This window comes from Sander lucioperca, chromosome 11 (genome assembly GCF_008315115.2).
Source record: "Sander lucioperca isolate FBNREF2018 chromosome 11, SLUC_FBN_1.2, whole genome shotgun sequence".
Classification (NCBI taxonomy): Eukaryota; Metazoa; Chordata; class Actinopteri; order Perciformes; family Percidae; genus Sander; species Sander lucioperca.
In genome coordinates, this window is record NC_050183.1 from 3,751,656 (window position 1) to 3,769,791 (window position 18,136).

General features: G+C 40.6%; 1 protein-coding gene and 1 long non-coding RNA gene across 5 annotated transcripts in view; both read right to left on the minus strand.

Annotated features, from left to right (window-relative positions):
- Window positions 1–18,136, minus strand: part of atp13a3 (ATPase 13A3) — a 40,880-nt gene that overhangs the window by 7,243 nt on the left and 15,501 nt on the right. For all 4 annotated transcript variants that reach the window (XR_004898720.1, XM_036006986.1, XM_031307073.2 and 1 more), the window contains 23 exons: window positions 17,832–17,918; window positions 17,562–17,735; window positions 15,855–16,049; window positions 14,372–14,442; window positions 13,982–14,065; window positions 11,166–11,235; window positions 10,191–10,325; window positions 9,979–10,051; window positions 9,052–9,183; window positions 8,726–8,908; window positions 7,402–7,559; window positions 6,624–6,812; window positions 6,276–6,337; window positions 5,495–5,645; window positions 4,649–4,768; window positions 4,266–4,283; window positions 3,888–4,041; window positions 3,520–3,640; window positions 3,074–3,198; window positions 2,253–2,413; window positions 1,403–1,531; window positions 1,171–1,250; window positions 942–984 (listed from right to left, as the gene is read on the minus strand). Coding sequence is in view for 3 of the 4 variants with exons in the window: in XM_036006986.1 (XP_035862879.1) it covers window positions 942–984; window positions 1,171–1,250; window positions 1,403–1,531; window positions 2,253–2,413; window positions 3,074–3,198; window positions 3,520–3,640; window positions 3,888–4,041; window positions 4,266–4,283; window positions 4,649–4,768; window positions 5,495–5,645; window positions 6,276–6,337; window positions 6,624–6,812; window positions 7,402–7,559; window positions 8,726–8,908; window positions 9,052–9,183; window positions 9,979–10,051; window positions 10,191–10,325; window positions 11,166–11,235; window positions 13,982–14,065; window positions 14,372–14,442; window positions 15,855–16,049; window positions 17,562–17,735; window positions 17,832–17,882 (2,679 nt within the window). In the remaining variant the exon portion in view is untranslated. The remainder of the gene's footprint in view (window positions 1–941; window positions 985–1,170; window positions 1,251–1,402; window positions 1,532–2,252; window positions 2,414–3,073; window positions 3,199–3,519; window positions 3,641–3,887; window positions 4,042–4,265; window positions 4,284–4,648; window positions 4,769–5,494; window positions 5,646–6,275; window positions 6,338–6,623; window positions 6,813–7,401; window positions 7,560–8,725; window positions 8,909–9,051; window positions 9,184–9,978; window positions 10,052–10,190; window positions 10,326–11,165; window positions 11,236–13,981; window positions 14,066–14,371; window positions 14,443–15,854; window positions 16,050–17,561; window positions 17,736–17,831; window positions 17,919–18,136) is intronic.
- LOC116055243 lies at window positions 13,492–13,972 on the minus strand. Its single transcript, XR_004106245.1, has 2 exons — window positions 13,632–13,972; window positions 13,492–13,601 (listed from the first exon to the last, which is right to left on the minus strand). It is a non-coding gene; the product is annotated as an uncharacterized LOC116055243 (long non-coding RNA).

Sequence of the window (18,136 nt, forward strand, 5' to 3'; positions counted from 1 at the left end):
TTACTTGACTATCAAGGAAAATGCAGAAAATAAGCTACTAAAATTTTGAAATGTGTATTTTTTTTAACATGAACATACAAAGTTAAACGAGCATAAGAAGAAATACATAAACAAAAACGTGTAATACTTTTTAAAATAACTTAATATTTTAGAAAAATAACAAAAATACAAATTCTTATTAAAATCATACATTTTATATGCCCTTATTAATGATGACATTCAAGATGGGTGTAATATAATAACTAGTGATTAAGTTATAAAATATATTTTGTACAACCTCTTCTTCTCGTCTGCATGTTTTGAAACCCTCTACACGTCTGATACTCACGTGACCATACACGACATACGCTACAACCTAAACAGACTGACGGGCCACTGGTCATCTTTTGTGGATGTTGTTACGAGGGGCACACTTAATACATCCATGGTGAAGCGTAATTCAGAGGGCAGATTTTACGTAGATTCAACACAGAAGCATAAATCAGGCATTAGTGAGAGCGAGAATGGCAGGCGAGTGAGTGACGTCAGTGACTGAGTGGTGAAGCAAGAGAAGAGAGCGACCGTGAGCAGTGTCGGACTTTGCGTAGCGGCTGTGTGAGAGAAAAGCGAGAGGAAAAAGAGATAGCAAAGACAATGTAAAGTGAGTTAATAGTAAACACTAAGCTTCTTAAGACACGGTGGCTTCATCTGTTGTTAAAACTGTTGGTAAAGTGACGGGTGTTATACAATGTGGAAACTGCAGTGCACACAGAGTGTCACACAAACAGCACACCTTTTTGTTTTCTTAAAATCGCACAATTTTTGCGGTTATGTAATCGCACAGAGTCACATCGCGATTGCAATTAGATTAATCGGGCAGCCCTAGTCCAGACTGCAATCAATTAATGTCCATTGACCTGCTATTGTCACACTGATAATCACTTTTGAGTGGATGTACATACCCCACAGTCGTTTGCTCCGTCTCCACACATCCCCACAAAGTAGCTGTGAGCAAATAAAGAAGAGCAGTGACTCGGTGCTCAAAAAAAAAACAGCGGTAGAGCTGTTGGTTATTTAACACACTCTCAGTGGCAAGTAGCCATATATTGTGGATGTAATACTTCAATAAACTTTGGACGACTTGTAATTTGTAATTGTTCATCGCTACGTGTGTTCAGCATTAATACTTACTCTACGCCCTGCAGCGCCTCAATGAGCTGGGTTTTCTGGTCTGGGGCCATTCTGGCAAACACTGTCCCATGCAGCACCAGCTTCAAGGCAGAACACAGGATCATAACAACACACACATTAGGTATCATGGAGAGAATTTTACCCAAAGAGCAGTAGGAGCAACTTTAATATTTCTACTCCGGTTACAGAAAAAGTTGCAGTGGTGTCCACTCTCATTTAAAAGGCCTCATACCTTTTGAAGCATGTCAGGGAAATGCTCGGAGATGACAGCAAACGATTTTCCGTTCATAGCAAAGTGGTACAGCTCTTGTGTTTTGGGCTCATCTACGTGGCACACTTCCTCCAGACTGATGTTCACTTCCTGTTGAAGTAATGCAAGTATGGATTAGAGCCAAAACATTAAAAGATACCAATATACTGTAAGGTTGCCTCAATAACTTTAGAGTTGAAACAACTTCTCAGACTGTTAATAACAATGAAGAATTACATTTTTATATATCATATAGGTCATATATTATTATTCAGCTGTTATATTGGATTGCACTATGTAAAAAAAGTATTTCTTGGCAGTTTAAACCAGATCGTTTCAAATTTTCTTCTCTCGTTTAAGTGTAAAAAAACCTTTGTGTACTCATCTTATCAGTAAATTATTAATATTATTATACCAAGTGATTCATGACTGATATCACTCAAAACTAATATGTGTGTTTGGACTTTGGAAAAGATGTCACTGATAAGCAGCACACCTTTGAAGACAACATAGTACGAGATACAACATACGAGTTGCTGAATCAAGCTACCTACAAATATGTTACATTTTGCTTGGCTCTTACTTTGACCGACAATAAGAGGAAATGGAAGGAAAATAGTGGTCCCTCCCACTAAATTAGTGGTCGTCAAGAGCAGCCAACTGACCTCAAAGATTTTACTCAACTGGTTTCAGAGACAGTTAAACACAAGTGTGTTTGCCTACATGCAACGTTTTATTGTGTCTGATTGTGCAAGCCTTTTCATTGGTTGCTCTTTCTGTGAGTTTTGTGTTTGTGCGAGTATTTGTGTAAGCATTCGCCCCATTGCCTCACCTCCAGGTGAGAGGTCTTGCTCGGCTTCTCGGCGTATCTCCAGGTGATCTTAGCAGCTTGTCCATCATGGGGAGGGAGGGCATCAGCAATGATGACTGTGTCTTTGGGAGGAATCATTCCACAGTCCCGGGCCACAGAGATGGCGGTCAGCATGTTGTCACCTGGAATGTTAATATACAGCACACATTTCCTTTTTTGCATTTTTTTCCCACTGAAAATCCATTACTTCTTTTATGATGAGCAGCTTGTATTATATATGGGCAGGGGATGTTAATACAGTGTCAAGCTTAGATAAAAAATTGTTCTTTGTTTAATTTTACTCTGTTCTTCCCTATTATCCTCTACCTTTCTCACAAATACACATGGATTATAAAGATTTTCTCTGATCCATTCCTCATCAGCCCATATTAGTATGTATCTAGTATGGGTAGACAGATGATAAGGTGAAAGCCAAGCAAGGAAGTAAAAACAATCCTCTGGCAGATATTGGAGTTAGTTTGTGCCAGTTACACTGAGCAGCCTAGAAAAGTTATTAGATGAGATTAAAAGGTACAGCTGAGTAAATACCAGAGGGATTCAATCTTTTGAGGGCCAATATGCAGATTACCAAACTCATTATGCTGCCTGTGTTGCATCAATACATGAGCTTTAAGCAACTACACACAGAGAGAGGCATGGATTGAAGATAGTGTGTCATGTGCACTGTATGTTTTCTTCTGCATGTCTGTGTGTTTGTTTGTTCTACTTAATGGCCATATATTGATGCCATTAGTAGCTTAGTTAAAGCCTGTGTAAATGTGTGTATGTGTGCATGGTCTCACCAGTAACCATGACAGTGCGGATGCTGGCTTGGTGGAGGTCCTGCAGCACCGCTGGGGTTTCTGCCTTCAGCTTGTTTTGCATGATGATCAGACCCAAGAACTCCATGTTTGCCTCTATGTGATCCCTAATTTAAAGAAAAATAAGTACACATTTGTACTTATGTGCCAAGATCAAAATATCTAAAATACAAGAGGGACTTGCATACATTTGATCCCAGTAAATGACTTTTTTACATTTTGAGTACACAAAGAATTTTTATTTGACACAAGATCCCCTTCACCTAATGTTATTTATTTATTTATATGTCATAGACTAGAGGAATGCAGCTTGACAGTGTAATGTCGACAGTGTAATGTAGAACGCAAAAAAAAAAGCTTCCGAGTTCTCTGGATAGGTTTAAAATGAAGTTCAAAGGCAACCATTTTAACAATATGCAGTACGCTACCTGTTGATGTTCTGGACTTTGTGCCAGGTGAGTTTGGATTCAAGTCGACGATGAGCCAGAGCAATGACCCTGAAACCCTGCTTGGTGTAGCCCTCCAAAATCTCTGCAAAGTTTTCTGGCACTGCAAAGACACAGACAGAGACATTGAAATCCACATTCAGGGCTGGGTTTTCAGTGGTCCCCTACTCTGCTACCGGACATAATTATCGACTGAAATTCCATTATCGGAACAATGACAATAATCTAATTATCGTAGTTATCGGCCAATAATGTGTCGTCCACTAATGTATCGTGTATCCTTAAGAATAATACTTTTCAGTGCTGTTCACGACCATAGCCACCATAGTTACAGTTACTAGACACCTCACCTGTCTCTTTCTTGCAGAGACTAGCCACCACCTCTGGCGCCCCCTTCATGTAGGCATCCATACGTTTCTCCCCCAGCAGACGAGCCACCACACACATCCTCTGGAGTGCTGAGGAAAAGGGAAACTGGCGCACAATACCTATCTCATACGCGGACTGCACATGCACATGCACATGCACACCCACACAGACACACACAAAAACAGATTCATTCATGTCAAGGAGACTGTCAAGACTTTTACATTAACTTGCAAACATTAGTAAATAGAAGCCCACTATTTATGCTCAATTTTACTGCTCTTTAAAATCTGAACTGTTCATTCGGCTGGAAACAGAGGAATTTGATGAGTATATTTTCAAAAAGGAAGAAGGCTACTTACCGAGAGCTCATACAGTTCCTAGAATGAGAAAAAGAGCAGAGTGGGTCACGGTAAAACAAATAAACCAATCATTGTCAGTATTACTAACGTTGCTATTGTTATGCTAGGGTGGTAGTGTCCATTTATGTTGCGTCAAGGCACAATAATATGTTGGTTTTAAATATAGCCAATATGCTAAAATGGTACTATAAAAAAGTCAAAGAATGAATATACAATGCCCAAAAACTGCACTCCAGCTCTAATATTGTATTAATATCATTAGATTGATAGATCTGTATGTACTTCAGTGTTAATGTTTGTACTGAAAAGATCTGATTTTTGACATTTTTCAGACTTTGAGGACCTGTGGTTATCTTGCTGAACGACTGGGTTGAAGTTCATACCATGTCCTGCTCTGGTGATACGGCAGGCTCTGGGGGCAACAGCTGTTTTGGGGGTCGAACCACAGTGGGCATGATACGGTTGTGAAGAGATGTTTCCTCCTCAGTGGCCTCCTCCAGGATCTGGGCAGGCAATAATTTAGAGAAAAATAAGGTTCAGAAAAATGTTGATGCAACAACAGTAAGAATTAGAACAGTAGAAAAATTAGGGCTATCAAAAATGAATGCAGTAATAACGAGTTAACGTAAATTCCTTTTTTTTTACGCATGATTAATGCAAGCATGTTCTGTGACCAAATCACAGAACATGCTTGCACCTTGGATTGCTCCTTAGTTTAGAAAATCAGGAAGCAATGCAGCAGTAACGTTGTGGATGGCTAGCAGAAAGCTAAAGTGCTCCGTGATAAAGGGGATCACCAAACCCGCCATCTGGCTCGCCGCAGTAGAGTTAGCACATCCTGCGGTGTGCTGAAGGTGTTCATGGAGAGGGTGATCTGTGATCCGTGAACCCCCCCCCCAAAAAAAGAAACAAACCTCCTTGAGCAGAACTGGATAAAGGGTCTTTTGAATGGCAAGTTTAGTTTCAAAGCCCTTCCAGATAGTTCTCTCGACACTACTAAAGGTATTTACATGTACTCGCGAGTTAACTATGGACAATCATTCAATCAATCGATTAATATTAAATACTATAATCGATTAACAGCCCTGGTAAAAATATTTTACATAATAAATATATTTTAGATTCTTTAGAATTCTTTCATTTTCATTAAGCGTGGTCTGACTAATAACTTTCCCCACTGTGCTTCCCTGACCAACATTATGCTTTTGGTTAGATACAGAACAACTCACCCAGCCTGTAGCCTCAAACATTTTGAGGTCCAGCGGGTCTCCAGACAGCTGGCCCTCTATTTTAGTAAGAGTGTGGCAGGTGGCCATACAAGCCACGAACTGGGACTTGACGAGATTTTCCTTGTATGCATTTTCCTCTGACAGGTGGAAACTAGAGCGGCAAAAGAAACAGTTATTTTTTATGTGATATTAACATGATGAGAATAAAAATTATTCCATAAGCAATGAATTTCAATGACATGTGTATAAAAAAAAATAAATTAAAAAAAATAAAAAAAAACTAGTATATAGTAGCATTGCACCACAATGTCTAGATGTATACCATTAATTCTTGCCTAAGAAATATGCACATCATTTTTCTAAACATAACCTCATAATCAATAACTACTAGTCTTAATGTAGGGAAATAAATAACCATCACTCAATATTTCTGCACATTACAATATCTGACAAACAACTGTATTACTGTACACAGAATAACAAATTTGATAAGTGGACACTGGTTGGTTGAAGATTTTGTTGATATCTTCTGGTATCTGAATAACAACACAATCATCCCAGTTCATCATCAGTAAGATTTTAGCATTTGGAGGAAATAGAAATGAGGGAAATGAGACCTTCAGAAAAAGATATACCAGTACTTTCCAAACCCTTTCCACCAGGTAATCGGCAAAGTAATACAAGCACAGCAATGGCTAACTAACACAATGGCCTGAGATTTCTTTGGGATGCAGCGGAAATGCATTGAAACAGTGGAAGTTCCACGTTTGATACAGCTTACCTGCCATTCTCAACCCTCTGGACTCCCCACAGGTCTAACCCATCTTCTGTCAGAGTTCCAGTCTGCACGCAGAAAGAAAGCAGAACTTTAGAAGCAGAGTTTGATTGAATCAAATCAAATACAATCAAATCCAATTTCTGAAATCTAATTACTAAAATTATTCCAGTCTTATTACTATTCATATCACTGTGTATATTTCTTTATATTTTGTTTGTTTCAGGTGTGTACTTTCTTGTTGGACTCCAGACAATAGAGTATTTAATTAAAACTTCTCTTCTTCAGCGATATGTAAGGTAAGTGCCTACTTGCACTGCAAAAACAGCAGTCATACCAACAACTAGTACTCACTTTGTCAAAGCAAACCAGGTTGATTTGTCCGCAGATATTGATCCTCTGTGGGCTGATGCAGAAAATGCCAAGGTGTTTGAGGCGTCGCTGGGCATACACAATGCCAGCTGTCATGGCGGCTGGCAGCGCTGGTGGCACAGTGATGGTGATGATGTCCAGGGACTCTATGATGATGGTCTTAGCTGGCACCTGGGCAGGCAGAAAGAAAAAAAGTCAGGAAACCTTTGTATGTTTGATAATCACTTGTCTTTGATCACCACCTCTACAGCGATAAATCAGCACTTCTTAAACTGGTAATGATTCTCAGTTTACGCTCACTCATTGGTTGAAGGGGCAGCTAAAATCCTGGTTTGAGAGTCTATGTGTCACATTTCCCAACATAAGCTGTCAAGAGCCACTTTTAAAACGGAACAGTGTGGTACAGTCTCTCCGGCGCATATTTCTCCTCTGATTGTTCATTTTAATAACAAATCCAGAGCAAGAACTCAAATGACTGATCCTCTAAATCCGTTGACAATCTCACAACAACCCTGCAATCATACAACAAGCGTTACAGAGAAGGAAAAACTAATGTCTCAAACAGTTCATGTTCTGCAGCACACTGGGATTCAGAAATGCTGTTTTTTGTTAAAAAAGCTTTTGCACAATATTGCACCAAGGGAAGGAAAAGCGAAATAACAAATTTTCACCCTCCCTTTACTTCTGAAAGTCTGAACCCATGTAACTCAAAATCAGAACATTGGCATTTGTTAAATCTGCTCGTCACCTCCAAGATTACCTTGTTCAGGATGCTGAGGACGATGGAGTAGACAAAGCCAATTCCAGCCACAGCCACCAGACACAACAGGAAGAGGTAGGCATCACGGTACAGCTTGAAGTCGGTAGGTTTTGGGTAAAGTATGGAGCGCACCAGCTGGCCTTTGGCTGTGCTGAAACCTGCGTGAAGAAGTTGTTATGAAAAGTTCTGAGTGGAACGTTTTTAAATATTTGACCTTACACTCGTTTCAGACAGGGACTCAGGTCTCTGAACTGTGACGAACAAGGATTAAACTGCAAAGCAAGTAATATGAATGAAAGGGATATTTCAGACCTCTGAAATGCTGCGTTTCTCTTGTAATGAGCAGCAGTAGAACCTGGGATTTCTGTGTCTTTAGATAACAGTCTTTTTATTGTAAGTCTGTTACAAACCCTTGTATTTCAGTCAACTTCGTTAAGTACAGCTCACTCTATGGAAGTAGCATCTCCAGCAAGAGACTGAGGTCATTACACATCGGGTCAGCATGTCAGTAGGATTACATCAGGAGATACAATTCTCATATAGTAAGTCGTGTCTCTCAGTAAAACTTAAAGCAGCCATATTATGCTCATTTTCAGGTTCATAATTGTATTTTAAGGTTGTACCAGAATAGGTTTACATGGTTTAATTTTCAAAAAACACCATATTTTAGTTGTACTGTACCGCTCTCTCTCACTGCTGCAGATCCTCTTTTCACCTGGTCTCTGTTTTAGCTACAGAGTGAGACCTCTTTTCTTCTTCTTCTTCTTCTTCTTCTTCTGTACTATCTTTGATTGCACTCGCACATGCGCAGTAGCTCAGATGTAGATCATGTCAGCTAGCTAGCTCCATAGACAGTAAAAGAAAGGCTGTTTCTACAACTTCGGTCAGTTACAAGGCAGGATTAGCTGGGAGACTTCTAAATGAAGGTGTAGTAGTAATTTTGTAGATTATGGTGAACTTGTGTGTGTTGTAGCAGTGCTTTGCTATTGAGAATGAGGTAGCATGCTAGCGTTAGCATGCTAGCGTTAGCGTTAGCATGCTAACGCTAACGCTACGAGCTAATGGTTGCGGTTAGCCTGCTCGTTTCGGCTTGTGACGTCACAAGCCGTGCCGATTTTGAACAGCTCACCCAGAGACTGAAGGCAGGACACATTCAGAAACTGTATCTCACTCTAAACAGCATGGATGGATTTTTTTCAAAGTTTGTATGTGTGTGGAAGCACCAGAGACACAACATAACATCCCAAATCCCAGAAAAAGTGATTTTTTCATAATATGGGCACTTTAAAACTCAAAAGACATTTACACCAATTTACAGATCTACCTGTGCGGACCACCACAGCCTTGACCAGTTCGCCTGTGTAGAAGCGGGTCTGGATGACGTGGGTGCCACAGAAGAGTGTGTGTCTCTTATGCTCCTCTGTGTTATAGGCACTGTCAGTCTCCTCCCCACTCTCCCCAGGCAAGGGGTTTGGGAGGTTGGTCTTTGTCACAGGAACACTCTCACCTGATGGGGCAGAGACTGATATTAGGACCGGCTGCTTGGAAAAAAAGCATTTTGCTGTTTGGAGTCTTCTCCGGTCACGTATGTACAAATATTCCAAGAGTCTCTCTCTCGTTCAACTTAAATTTTCAGATGTCGCCTCTAACCTGTGAGCATGCTTTCATTGACGATGCAGGTGCCGCTGACCAGCACGGCGTCACATGGCATGATGGTCCCATTGCTGGGGATGACCATCACATCACCCGGCACCAGATCAGTAGACAAAATCTCTTCAATTTCTGCCAGGAAGGGGGGTGCAATGGAGGAGTGGAGAAGGTAAACGTGTGCATTAAATACAGACAGGTGGAGTGCAGTGTGGATAACAAAATAGAAGACAGAAAATGATGTGTGAAGAAAGGTGAAAAGTGTGTAAATGAGCCAACAGTAGCAGATGGTGAATGTGGGGGTGAGAAAGGAGATATACTGGGTGTCAGAGCCCCAGAGTCTTGTTCAGCACATTTCTCATTACTCACGCCTCTCTAGGCAGCAAGAAAAAACCTGAGGCATCACAAGCAGGGGTCTGTGCAGCAAATGGATGCATAAAGAAAAGTATAAACGGTGTACAAACTTCCACGGCAATGTTTCTAACTCATTCTGAGCATGAGTTTAATTTTGTCCTTTGGCCAACTGATGGAATTAACTTTAATTGGCTATAAGACATCTGATGACACTGCCAATGTTCATGCATCACCTCTGCAGACATAATCACCTATTTTAAAAAGGAGTTCAGACATACAAAAGCATGTGCAGAACTATTAAAGAGTGCTTTTAAATGTATACACGTTATGCCTGCTGTCTAACATACACACTCTCTCTAAGTCTGCATTGTTCCACTCTAGCAGCTATGTGGAGGACAGCCAAAGCAGGATGACTGTGTAATTGAGTTTGGCCAAGCACAGAAGGCACACACAGTTTTGGTTTGGAAAGGACTCATCAGAAGCAGGAATAGAATAAACCATGCTGTGTACTACTATTAAAATTACTTGAAAGAGGCCATCTTCAAAAAATAAATAAAAATAAATAAATTGACAAACCATTGCTGGCTCGGCATACAGACACACGGACAACACTGTGAGTTGCCACCATATCGTGAAGCATGACGTATTGCTGGAAGAAAGAACAAAGAAAACAGATGAGAAACAGGAATTTTCTCTTCCAATTCCATTTAACTAGGTCTTGCCATAACTATGAGGTCAGATAAATGTCTCTGGATTGATAAAGAGTCTCAACGTTTTGTGGAGCTCACCTTTTTGATGGTGTACAGAGAGGTAGCTATGGATATGACCGACATGAAAAGAATGGCCACAGCATAATAGTAATACTCATCGGCACTCCACAGGATCACGCTGAAGAGCTGGAAGATGTAGAAAGGGTTGAGTACCTGCAGGAGGAGACAGAGAGAGATTAGTGTGGCAAATGCAGAGGTGAGAAAATGAAGACAAAACTACAATGAATTTACAAACAGAGAGGTTTACTTCAGGACATGACCAAGATGCTACCAGGACATTGAGGGGAAAAATCTGCTTAATACAAATGATCAAGTTCCCATATGTCCACATAATTCCCATTTACAAGATGTAGTTATTTATGTAGCTTGAGATATATTGGTGTTACATGTGCAGGTATTTTAGCAGTGTTTCAGGTGTAGGGATAAGATACCACAAACTAAGTGTTAAATAATAGTACCAAAGAGGCAGCGTGGGACTAACCCATTGGGTAATGTTACCCAAATCACTGTGTTGGTCTGCAGGGGGTATTAGTGTAGTATTTACCAACAGACCTCATACATATTGTACATACATTCCTGTTGTAGAAATACAGTAGTAGATATCCCAAATAGTTTCCTTAATAAGTATGCACGTAACTGGAAAGGTCTCTATGTCTACTAGCTGTGAAAGAGTAAAAGTTAGATACTGTAGATTAGTTATGGCGTTTTTCTATTACATCAGGTACCAGTACCAGGGACTCTTTTTTCGTAATGGAAAACCAAAAAAGGCGAGTAGAGTCGAGGCGAGTCGAGCAAGTACCATGCAAAGGAAAAACGCCATTAGTGTTGGATGGACATGTTTGCTTTTGCAGGAACTGAACTGAAACTGAACTTAGTAGGTATGCAACCTGTAATGGACGAGCACACAAGTTGACAAGGTGTCTTTCATTCAGGGACAATTCAAACTCTGAGTAAAAGAAAATGCTGCCTGTGTTAATGCAAACTGGGCCCTACCTCTTTGATAAGCAGCTTGAAAACAGAAGGCACTTTCACTGCAATTTCATTCACTCCGAAGAACAGTCTCCTGGCAAGAGGTAAAAGAAATATCCATGAGCCAAGTGTGAACCAGATCCACACATGCCCACGCCCACACACACACACACACACACACACACACACACACACATACACAATAGCAGAGATGCACAACAATATACCATTAAAGGTTAAAGTGGTTACACACCAGTGCTTCCATGGATGTATAATAAAAACTGCTAATTTGAATAGGATGACGAATGGATTACCGCCGTCTTCTGGCATGGCGTTATTTCCTCTCACACAGGCGCAAAACTTGTGTGCTAGTTGGACGTCGACTGCAGTCTTTGCGGTGTGTTTAAGTGTAATTTTTTGGCCAAGACACAGGCGACATAAGGGGACGCCACAGTCGGCCTTTGTCACCACTAGTTCTTCTTAGTCTGCCTAGTGTGTCAGTACCAGTTTTCATTTAAAAAAATACCAGATTTCTCTGATTAGTTCCTCCTCCCATTTAAATATATGGATATATATCCAGGCTCTGTACAATAATAATCTGCAGCTACTAGGGATGTTAACAGTTTAACTGTTAACAGACAATAAGAATTTTGACCAATTAATATATATATATATATATATATATATATATATATTTATATATATATATATATATATATACACACACATACATATTATATAATATAATAATCAGTTAAAAACAAAAATAAAAAAGTTATTAAAAACATTGTGCATTGTAAACGAAAAATAGGCTATAAAATCTATTTCTTAACTGCTAGTTAGCTTGTTGGTTAGGGGTGCACGATACTGAAAAAATGTGATATTGCGATATCGATAATGAATATTGCGATATTGATATTAATTTCGATATTTTTAAACATATGTAAAATTACCAAAGTTATTGGAAAACGCATCAAAATAGATTTATAACAAATAAAACAAGTTTTCTTACAACACAAGGTTTATTTCAACAGACAGTCATATTGGACTGGTCCAACATGTGTCTACAGAACAGGACACGTTTTACAGGTTGGACAGTATAAAATATATAAATAAAGAGAACAGGACATGTTTTACTGGTTGTATATACACTACAGTATAAAAAACAATGCAATGCACATCTGTTGGCTTAAAGCCAAAGTATTTCCAAGCTACCGAGGAGGAGGCATTACCCTACAGTCACATTAGTTACAAGAGACAGCTACCATTCATTTTCAATGGGAGTGGCCGTTTGGCCACGAGCGACTGCCAATCAGAGTGAAGGCAGCGTGAGGGCAGCGTGACGTATGTGAGTGGCTCAAGTCGAAGAAAATAATTCAAGATGGCGGAAAACGCTTCAGGACATCGTATTTATGTATATATCCGATATGTTTGGCATTTAATCTCATATATTGTGTTACTTTTATCGAGAAATAAATACTTTTAAATCCAAAAACATCGTTCTTTTGACTTAACAATACCTCTGAAGTAACTTTTAAGACGTGGTTTAAGGTAGCACCGGAGAATTTCTGTTTACTGTTGCCAAGCAACCAGGGGTAGGCTAGGCATGCCCAGGAGCGCCCACAAGCGAGTGCATGTCGCTCTCTTTTGTAGCTAATGTGACTGGAGGGTTACTTTGGCCTCTAAAGTTTCCTTTCAAGTTATTTCGTCGTCTCCCAGAGCAACACTCATTTTCTTACTTTTGTGTTCTATCGCTTCGTTTTATGGTTCTGCGGAGGCTCCACGCAGCTGATGTTTATACGTGCTCTGGTGTGTGCGTCGAGCATGTGTGTGTGGGTGTGTGTGGTAGAGCGAGGAAGAAGTGAGAGAGTGACGGCGATTTTCTTCGGAGTGAGTAGTGACCCTAGAGTCTTAGTGAGAGAAACAAAGTGTCTCCCCTGTTTTTTCTGACCACGTGGGGAAATCTGGAGCAGGGAAAGTTAACCTTCTCCTTGATTTCATGTTGTTTATGGAGAAGGAGAACCAGGAAATACAACGCTACCAAGTGATGTGTATTTTTCGAGAGGTGCATCAAAGAGTATAGACGTAACAAGAGGCTAAACTCAATGGAAATGCAGCTCCGCCATCTTGGACTGAATGTAACACAACGTTCTATTGAGTTTCGCCTCTTGTTGCTTCTATACTCTTTGGGTACATGTCGGGCGGGATGCAACGCAAACAAAATATCGCGTAATTATCGCAAGACTTTCGGTATAATATCGTGCAACGTGATATCGCGATAACGATATTGAGTTGATATATCGTGCACCCCTATTGTTGGTGCTAACTTTGCACTAGCAAGTTGCATTTAAGCTGCTCTTTTTTTCTGCTCGTGGCTCTCTGCTGGATGGCACTCACAGCGAAGAGCTACTTGACACATGCCATTTTACCGATGTGGACTAGCGGGTTAAATCGGCCGTCCTACACACAGAGCATGCCAGGCAGACACACAGCTGACAACCTTGTGGATGTGGTGGAGACAGGCTCACGCCGCCGACCGCTGTGGACTTCTGTCAGCTGTGCAGCTGTTCTTGTTCCAGGAAAGTGGCTGCATGTGCCCACGACAATGCACGGAACAACATGGCAGAGCAACCGCTACAAGTCCTAATCATCTGTCCACGGAATGCGGAAAGTATGTCCGAGCCACCAGGACGGGTGAACTGGGACTCCATTGACTGCTTGTCGTTTAACGGTTAATGATCGGTTAACGAGGGTCGGCTATCGGTCAGAAAAAAAACTGTACCCTTCTGTCTGGCTGTCTAAAGCAGTGTGACCTATCCTTCAAACAGGTAAGATGTTACCTGTACTCCTGCTGGTTCCTGGTCAGGCCTGCACTGTGCTCTGAGTGGAGGGTGGAGCAGCTGACCTGCAGATCATCCAGGCCGCTGTAGGGGAAATATCGGTCAAAGCAGAAGACAAGTAAACACTTTTGATTACACATAACCGTGCTAGCAACGTTAGTGTAACATTGAATACAGTTGTAAATGCAAAGGCTTGTTTTTCTCATTTTACATTACAGCTCTTATGAGTTAGTTATCATTACTGTTGTGTATTACTGTACACCTACTGCCAGATAAAACCCTTAACCAATTTAGCTTCCTGAAAGGGAGGGGGTTTCTGCAGCAGAAGTGCCTGCAAACTGGTATAAAAATAGCACATAGAATTTCTGGAGATAATCAAAGAATGCTTACGTAAAAACGTCAAAGTTCTGCAACCCATCGTTCCAATAATACTTTGTGCTATGGAAGGTAAAATAGCGAATCTGAGGGAAATACAATAGGGGAGGGGCAGAGAAAGTCATGTCAGCATTGCTGTATTGTTGTCCACATGCTTAAAAGGCAAGAAACAAAGTACATTTAAAAGGAAACTGACGAGCAGTTTCACAAAGTGCAACATACAGTCATGTGAAAAAATTAGGACACCCATGCTAAAGTTGACTAAAAAGAGGAATACAAAAAAATCATCTTTTGGAAATTGATCTTAATGCCTTAATTAAAAAAATGAGGAAAAATCCAATCTTTAAGAACACCAATTTTCTTTGTGAATGAATAATGTATCGTAAATAAATAAATGTTCTTCCTTAAAATACAGGGGGCATAAGTAAGTACACCCCTATGTTAAATTCCCATAGAGGCAGGCAGATTTTTATTTTTAAAGGCCAGTTATTTCATGGATCCAGGATACTATGCATCCTGATAAAGTTCCCTTGGCCTTTGGAATTAAAATAGCCCCACATCATCACATACCCTTCACCATACCTAGAGATTGGCATGGTTTTATTTCAGTTAGCCTAATAGCTGGTTTGATTTGCATTGAGAGATGATTTTATGGAAAGTACCCCATGCCAATCTCTAGGTATGGTGAAGGGTATGTGATGATGTGGGTCTATTTTAATTCAAAAGGCCAAGGGAACTTTATCAGGATGCATAGTATCCTGGATCCATGAAATAACTGGCCTTTAAAAATAAAAATCTGCCTTCCTCTATGGGAATTTAACATAGGGGTGTACTTACTTATGCCCCCTGTATTTTAAGGAAGAACATTTATTTATTTACGATACATTATTCATTCACAAAGAAAATTGGTGTCCTTAAAGATTGGATTTTTCCTCATTTTTTTAATTAAGGCATTAAGATCAATTTCCAAAAGATGATTTTTTTATTCCTCTTTTTAGTCAACTTTAGCATGGGTGTCCTAATTTTTTCACATGACTGTATATAATTCCAATAACGTCAATTTGAATAATTGGAGGAAATTAATTTGTATTGTTGAGGTTTTTGTTAGGACAAGGCCTTGTTATAAACATGGTTAATAGACGGTGCCCACAGGGACGGCAAGGCTAATGAGTGCATGTGTCTCTGTGCCTAAACGAAAAAAAAGGGGCAAAGGCAGAATTCAGTTTTATGGAACATATCTTTAACAATCTGTGATATCACTATCATAACGTAAGTATGGAGGGTAACTACACATTCCAACATGGCAACCCTGCTATCAACTTTGGAAACAAAACATTGATAGGTGGTTGCCAGTTGGTGCATTCTGTGTGTGTGTGTGTGTGTGTGTGTGTGTGTGTGTGTGTGTGTGTGTGTGTGTGTGTGTGTGTGTGTGTGTGTGTGTGTGTGTGTGCGTGCGTGCGTGCGAGAAATACAGTATATTGTGGAGACGGGTGCCTACCTGTGTGGGCTGGTAGTCGGCATATCTTCTGATGAGCTCCTGAGCGTGGCCGCCATCAGAGGGGTGGGGGGTATGTCCGTTGGCCAGAGAAAGGGAGGAAGGGGAGGTGGTCTGGGTCTCCAGGCTGTGGAAGGGATTACTCCCTGGGGCCAGCATCACTCGCACCCTGGCCAGGAACCAGCGCCGGAACTCGTCCTAGTCAAACAAATACACACAAAGCTGTAGTACTGGACTTTGAGGGACCTTCACTCATTAACCCCATAACCCCCTTCATTATTAACTAATCTTAACACATACTGCTGTCTTTAGTACATTTCTGTCAAGGAAGCCTGTGTAAAAACATTAGGAGGCCAGATATATATATAGCATATGGCCCTTATGTAGCCACCTTAAAATATTGAACTGCATTTGGTGTTTTGCAGGTGTTATTTTCAGACCCTGCTTTACCCTTCCTAACCCTACTCTACTCACTAAGAAGTGAGCAGTAGCAAAATGCTTACACTTGAAGGGTGCTCCTAATGCTTTAACCCTAATGAGGTTATTTAAAATTCAACAGCCACATAAATGGATTAATGTGCAAATGGTGTCACACACACACACACACAAAATGTATTTACAGTAACATTACAACATATTGGTTTTAAAAGCTCAAGAGCTTGAGGTTTCTATTTTCCATTTTTGCCTATAGTAAAACCTCACATCTTAGCTTTCAATAAGCTGCACCTAACACTTATTTTTATTATCGATTAATCTGCCGAATATTTTCTTGATTAATTGTTAAGTAGGGTTGGGTACCGAGACCCGGTGCTAATACGGCATCGGTGCCTTAACAACCGGTATCTACCGGACCGAATAGCAACACGGATCTAGGTGCCTCATTTCGGTGCCACTTAAATGCCTGCGCTGCCCTCTGATGCTCCGAAACGGAAGTCACAGGCAACAGAAGCATCGCTGCATTTGACGCTAGTTAACATATACACTTGACACTTGGCAGCAGGTAACGTTAGCCTACCGTTAGCTAGCAACTAAATTAAACATGATTAAAATGCTGACAGCTAAACGGTGTAAAGTGCAACTGTATTTCACTGTAGAGGATTCCAACAACGGGACGTAACAGTCTGCAGCTGCCGTTGTCAGAAAAACCACACAGACGGTATGTTTACTTGAATGAAACTGGTAGCCTCATGGTGCATTTAAAAGTTATTGTAAAATACCCTGTTCCAATCTGGTGGTTGTTTTTGTCGTTTAACAGCAATTTACTGGTGAAATAAGTTATTGTTATTAGATTATTAATAAATCATGATCTTAAACGTCACAACTGTAGTTTCTGTGCTCTTTTTTTCTTCTTTATTTTAGTATCCATTTAGGCACCAGCACCGCTTTAAAAGTATCGCTTTAGCACCGGTATCTGAAAAAACCCAAACGATACCCAACCCTATTGTTAAGTCTATAAAATCTTTAAAGATCGTGAAATGAATGCCATTTACAGCCAACAGTGATGTCTTCAATTAGCTTGTTTTGTGCGATGAACAGCCCAAAACCTAAAAGACATTTAATTTATGGTCATCCATGACAAAGAAAAACAGCAAATCATCACATCTAAGAAACTGAAACCGGAGAATATTTGCTTTAAAATGGACTAAAATGATTAATCAATGATCCAAGTAGAGTAATTGATTAATTATTGCAGTTCTACGTTCTACCTACTGTGGAGCGCAGCAATACCACTTCGGCATCACGGGCTGTGGTACGGTTGCAGGTGGATTTGACGCACCACTCTGGCATCCAGTAGAGCAGCAGGAGGAGGAAGCCCCCTGTACACAGCACCCCGATGCCCACAAGGGCCAGCCGCCAACGACACAAACGGTAGCCCTGCAGCTCCTAAAGGGTGGAAGGAGAAAAGGGGCTGCAGTCTGATAGGTCGGAAAGCATGAATTCCCACATTGGCACTGATGTAAAATAAAAAAAGAGGCATACCATCTCCTCCTCTTCCCCTTTGTTGAGGACCTTCAGATCTTCCTTCTCCATGCTGCAGAACAGTATGCCAAGCCCCTCCCTTAGTCACTGCAAACACAACAGACAAAATGTCAGAGTGAACAGTGTGGAAAAACATTTCAGCTCCGAAACAGCAAATCAAAACAGTGGTTCGACACCAGAGGGTCAGACCCCTCAGGCAGGGTCACAAGATGCTTTCCAACAATATGATGCAAAAGAGTATTGTGTGGAAAATACTGCGTATTTGTCAACACATTTATCCCATTTTGCTATTATATAATGATGCA